This window comes from Gallinula chloropus, assembly GCF_964237585.1.
Source record: "Gallinula chloropus genome assembly, chromosome: 2".
Taxonomy (NCBI): Eukaryota; Metazoa; Chordata; class Aves; order Gruiformes; family Rallidae; genus Gallinula; species Gallinula chloropus.
In genome coordinates, this window is record NC_140086.1 from 71,435,743 (window position 1) to 71,441,757 (window position 6,015).

Genomic DNA, 6,015 nt, shown 5'->3' on the forward strand with positions numbered 1-6,015 from the left:
ACCGACCCCAACCCCTCAAACTTTTGGGGCGGAGGCGGGTGGCTCCCGGGCACGGTTGCTCCTTGCCGGCGCTCCCGGCCGGCCGGCGGGCTCCCGTCTCGCCCACAGCTCCGCCGTCCCCTCAGCCCAGCGCGGCCAAAGCGCCGGCGGCACGAACCGCAGCGGCTCCCCGGCCCGCGGCCAGGCCCAGGCTCCCCGGCGGCGCGAAGCACGGGCGGCCGCACCGGCTGCCTCCCCGCCGCAAGCACCGCGCTCCTTCTCCCTCTCTCCACCGGCCGAACGGCGCTAAGCGGGGCACCGCGGGCGCCGTCCGAGCCCGGAACCATGGTGCTGCAGCCGCGGGTACAACGCCGGGCCGCGGCGAAACGCTGCACATCACTCCCTCTCCCGGGTCCTTTCCCCTCCCCTCTCCGCCCCCGGCCGCCGGACCTGACTGGAGGCGGCTTCCGGCGGGGCGGGCGGTCCGCGCCATGGGGCCGCAGCAGCTGTTCCTGGAGGCGGCGGCGGAGAGGCTGGCGGCCGCCTGCCCGGGCCAGGCACGGTTCCTGCTGTAAGCGCCCTGCGGCGGGGCGCGGGCCTGGGGGGAGCCGGGCGAGGTGGCGGGGAGCGAAGCGGCGAGGGGCGGGAGGGGGCGGGGGCGGGGGTGGGGGAGGGGGCTAGCTGGTGACGCGCGCGGAGAGCCCCGCCCCCTGTCCTCGCGCCTGCCGTGGCGCGCCGCCGCGTGGCCGGGGCCGCTGGGGTGAAGTGACGTGGTGTGACGTGGTGTGACGTGATGTGACGTGATGTGACGTGACGTGACGTGATGCCTTGCTCTTCTTCCCACACAGGTGGACACTCCGCAACTCCCAAGGTGAGTGAGGGGACCGGGGGCCGCAGAGGAGGAGGAGGAGGGGGTGACTCCAGCCGCGGGGGGCTCCAGCCGCGGGAGGGCGGTGCCTGGGGGGCACCAGGGCAGCTGGAGGGCGGACGCGTGGGCCTGAGACTGGGGGCCGCCATTCCCTTTCTCTCCCTTTCCCCCTGTGCCACCCAACACGCTGTGCTTTGGGGCTGCCTGCAGCAAGGGCGTACTTGGGCTGGCTGGGCAGCAGGGCCCACGCGTTTCCCTGGGGACTCGGGAGGGATACCGGGGTCTGGCGCTGGCTGTGGGGAGTTGCCAGGGCAGGTGCAGGGACGTGCCTCTTGTTACAGGGTCTGGAAGCGATCTTGGTGCCTTGTTTCCTCCCGGATTGAGGCGCCACCATCTTCTTGTACTTAAAGTGGGTGAGGAGCTTTACGCGGCTTCGGTGTCGCAGGTCACCGGCGCCTGCGGAGCTGGGGGTCTCTGTCGCTAAAGGTTTTTGGGAAGGAATTGCTTTGGGAAAACCCGTAACCACGTACTGTGCGAACTTCTGTCCTGCCTAAACTGGCCCAGGGCTGGTGCCCATCCTGGTGCTCAGCTTCCTCTTGTGTTCTAGATGGGTCTCAGGCATAAAACCCACCTCCATGCAGATAACGTTAGGACAGGGACCGTTTCAATGCTTTCCTGTGAAACACAACTGCTTCAGGGTTATCCATTTACCTTTTCCAATCTGTAGATTGCAAGCGTGGATTAGATCGGACGTGTCCTTACTGCTTCCAGTTCCTGGTTCCTGACAGCCACCGGGTGCGGCTCAAGCCAAAGATGAGAGTCACTCCGCAGATAGAGAAGATCCTTAAGCGAGAGGCGAAGAACCACAAACTTAATATGAAACAGACCAAGCTCTTGAAAAAATACAGGGAGTCCAGCAGCGTTCTGGTAAGGATGTTGGCTGGGAGCCAACAAGCACCTGATACTTCCCTGAAACCTTCCGGTGGCAGGAGAAAGCAGATCTGGAAATCTTTCTCTGTGAAGAGGAGCTCACACCTACACGTCACTTTTCTTTGTGAGCACATAACTCCCTTTTCTTTTGGGATATCTTCTATTTGCAATCCACACTATAGAGATCACGAGCACAAAGACAAAACATGAAACTTCCCCCCCCACCCCCCCCCCGCCCCTGCAAGAAAACCCCAGCCCCACATGTCAGGGAAGCTGCGTGGCCAGCTCTGCCCTCCCTGTGACTCCTTTGGCAGCAGTCTGGGTAGGCTCTGCAGATGTCTGAAGAACTTGCTGAAAATCCAGTATGTGTTCTCTTGCCAGGGAGCTCTGGCATTTCTGCTGTCAGCTGCTGGTCCTTTTGCATGGCTTTGCAGAAGCTTTGCCTGTATCTGTGTTTTCTGTGAATATGATAGAACTGGGACCAGGCAACCCTGCTAGATGCAGAGCCTCGCTACAGCCACGCAGATCCTGAAATCCATTTGAATCCTTAGAGATCTGTTGCTAAGGATACTCCCAAAAAAGCATGCTGCCCTTGACTGCAGTCATGCTGGTTTGGCCAGTGTGTGGGGCTCGCCAGAGAATCATGGGCTGGTTTGGGTTGGAAGGGACCTCGGAGATCATCTAGTTGCAACCCCACTGCCAGGAGCAGGGACACCCTCTGCCAGAAGGGTGTCCTGTGCTGCCTTGGTTTCAGCTGTGACAAAGGGGCTGAGAGGTCATCAGGTTTTTTTCAGTTTCATCAGTTACCTAACTTTTTACATTGGAATATTACTGTTCTATTGGAAGTCTTTTAAAACTAAACCACATGGGGAATTTGAAGAAGTTAATGTTGCTTTTTGGGCTTCAGTTCTTTTTCCTAAAAATACTCAGGAGTATAAGATTTAATTACTGTTATTTGAAGAATAATAGTATACATTTAATCTGGTGTTGCCAAGGCCTACATACACTACTATTAAAACAGGATATGTGAATGGAATTTTTAATAAATGAGACAGCGCCCTATTGTGCCCAGCAGTCGCTGGCACACTTGGTGTTTTCTCAGATGAGGGTCTGTTGGTTTGGGGAGTAACATTTGCAAAACAAAAAATTATTAAGAGTCAGGAACACAAAATTAAAGTGAGGGAATGTCACAGAGGTTCTCAGATGTCAGGACCCAAAAAAAAAATAAAAAAAGGCACTTTGACATCACTCTTTCCAAGCTGCAGATCACAGCTGAGCAGCAGAAAGGGCCTGTGAGAAGCTGAAATATTTATTTTTCTGGGATCACAGAATCGTAGGGGTTGGAAGGGACCTCCAGAGATCATCCAACTCCCCTGCCAAAGCAGGTTCTCTAGGACAGGTCGCACATGGAGGTGTCCAGACGGGTCTTTAATATCTCCAGAGAAGGAGACTCCACCACCTCCCTGGGAAGCCTGTGCCAGGGCTCTGTCATCCTCACTGGGAAAAAGTTCTTCTACATGTTGGTGCGGAACTTCCGGTGCTCCAACTTGCACCCATTGCCCCTTGTCCAGTCTCCACAGACCACTGAGAAGAGACTGGCCCTTTCCCCCTGTGTCCCACACTTCAGATATTTAGAAACCTTGATCAGGTCCCCAAACAAATCATGGGATCACAAACCATGACTGTACATGAAGTGCTGTCTCTTTAGAGAACTGAGGAACAATGTCCTACAGAATTGTGATGGGTTCTCGGATTTGTTCTGTGGCTGGAGAAGGTTGTAGGATGCCCTGTGCATCCATATGAGTAGTTTAAAATTCAGGTTTAAATAGGTCTGCTTTAAACTCTGGGTAATACTCTAATCTTGGGATGTAATTACAGTTTCCTGCACTTATGTTGTGCCCAGTTCTGTGCGCATTCGGGCTGTAGATTATGATTTAAGTATTTCTGGTCTCAAGTGTTTAAAATACTGCCAACAACTGACAGCTTTTGAAATTAGCAATGCAGATCCCTCTAATCTAATACCTGAGACCTGAGAAAATGAAAATTTGACCGTGGTTGAAAAAAACCCAAGCAACAGTGTGACAGGTTGTGCCTCAGATACCTCTCTTTGCAAGCAGGGCTCGATTGGAGAATGCTTCTGCCATGAGAAGGCGTGTAACGTAGGAACTAGTTCAGAGCTCTGGAGTTAACAGCAGATGCAGTTCAGGGAGTGGAAACTGGCTGTGTGGTGCTGTGATTAATCCACCAACTCCTGCACTGCACTGCAAGGTGTTCACCTCCCGTTCATGTTCCATGGTGTGCTGCATCGTCATGTGATGCTGGGTTTTTCCCCCCCCGCCTGAATTTCATTTAGAAGAAATAAAACCACATCAGGACCTGAGCTGTGTTAGTTAATGATCTTTCTCTTTTTTAACTTGGTTAGGCTGACAAAATAATGTCTAGGGACAGTCAAAACACGAAGCTGAAAACGTTTCATTTTGGCACTTCTAAATGTTGCTCTCTCTAAGCAATCTGAGTTGGGGTAAATGGAGATGAGGAATGATTTGGTGTCGATGTTTTTCAGAAGAGCTTAGGCACTTCTGTGACATTCTCCTGAGTTTGTTTTGGTTTGCTTTGGTTTTTAACCAGAAACATCACCTAACTCTTTTTCAGTCAGCGTAATTGTGTGCCTCAGAAAGTTGTCTTGTCTGTATTTCCCTCTTGTCTCTTAGTAAGGGTAGTTGCCATGGCAGTGAGGGATATTAGGAATATCTGACGCGCTCTGTGACTGTCGGGCATTGTCTGTTCTGGTGCATCTCTGCAACATACTGTGCTGCTGCAAGTTCCCTGCAGCCCAGAAGTCAACAGAACAGAAAGTGCCCTTTGTTCAGAACTTCCTCTGTGTTGTACTATTTTTGCACTAATAGAAAGCCTCTTTTTTTTTTTTTTTGTTCACTGAGCCTGGGAGAGCTATGGATGACGGGTTTTTCTTAGAGTTTGGTAACATAAATACTTCTCTCTCAAGAGTCCCTGGAAAAGTATGTAATCATCAGGGGTAGAAAGTGCTGATGAGCTTAGATCACACTCTATGTCATGTTTTTTAGCAGAATACAAGTAGGCTTAAGATACCCTACATCCCATTCAGGTGCTGTTTCACTTCCCCTTCTGACAGGGTTCTTCTCCATACTTCACCATGTGGCATCATGTACAGAGTTATGGGTCTCCTGAAATCAGTAGCTAGGGGCTTGGAGTCATTTCTACATAAACCTATAGGATGTGCTGGGCTTAAGCAGCCTGAATGAAACTACCAGGTGTAAAGTATATGTTGGTTTTAAATATCTCGTGTTTCACTTACGTAGATACATAGCTTTTGTCATGGTATCTGGAGAATAGTTCAGATAATGCTTATAATGGCTTTATAATGTAACAGTGGAAAGACTGGAAGAATGGCTGGTATTTCTTTCTTCTCTCTGCAGCTGGTTACTTGTAACTCGTGCAACAAAACAACAAGACATTATGGTAAAAGCAGGGATTTTCTGGCTGCCAGGACACAAAATTTTGGCACTCCAAGTATTAAATCTCACTCGAGGACACCAGATGTCAAAATGATGTCTGCAAGCAAAGTGACTCCTGTAAGCTGCAGCAGGTTGGGATCTAAAGGGAACAGCCCCTCATCACTTCCCAGGTACCTCTTTCTCTCTTATTTAAGTAGGGTGTATTGTATTGCATCTTCTTGGGAAAGGGAATCATGTGCTGACTTCATATCAGCCACTTAATAAACTTTTAATTAATAACTAAGATTTTTTCTTCGGTGGTCTGATTGAGGGGATCAATTTTAATTTTCCAATCTTTAAAAACAAGGATTCTAATAAAAACGACTGTTTTTGTCATTAATGTGAAATGTCTAGCTTAAAATTTGCATAACAAAGTTGGACCTCTGACTGCTCGCTTGCATGTGAAAACACACTATTTATGTTCAGATTTTTTCCACTCTGATTATATAACTGCACTTTGATAGTTACTTTATGTTAATTCTGATTCATCACCGTTAAGACATTTGTGTCTCTTGTTTTTCAGAACACATGTATCTGGACAGATGACCAACTCTGCTTCCAAGACTCCCCGGAGCTCCAAATTTCACTTTTCTAAGCTAAAACAAATGCTGAACCTAGAAGAAAAAGAGAAAAGCCAGAAGACAGACTTTAAAGCCTTCCTGACTTTACTTTAGTTATACAGTATTTCCAAGTAATAAAGATTAC

General features: G+C 50.2%; 1 protein-coding gene across 1 annotated transcript; it reads left to right on the plus strand.

Annotated features, from left to right (window-relative positions):
* Positions 1–324: 324 nt before the first annotated feature.
* RMP24 (ribonuclease MRP subunit p24) lies at positions 325–6,015 on the plus strand (the record flags this gene model as incomplete). The annotated part of the gene is given in 6 exon segments (XM_084280013.1): positions 325–348; positions 350–388; positions 391–550; positions 1,575–1,774; positions 5,233–5,441; positions 5,834–6,015. Coding segments are annotated over 6 exon segments (783 nt in total). The 3' UTR covers positions 5,985–6,015.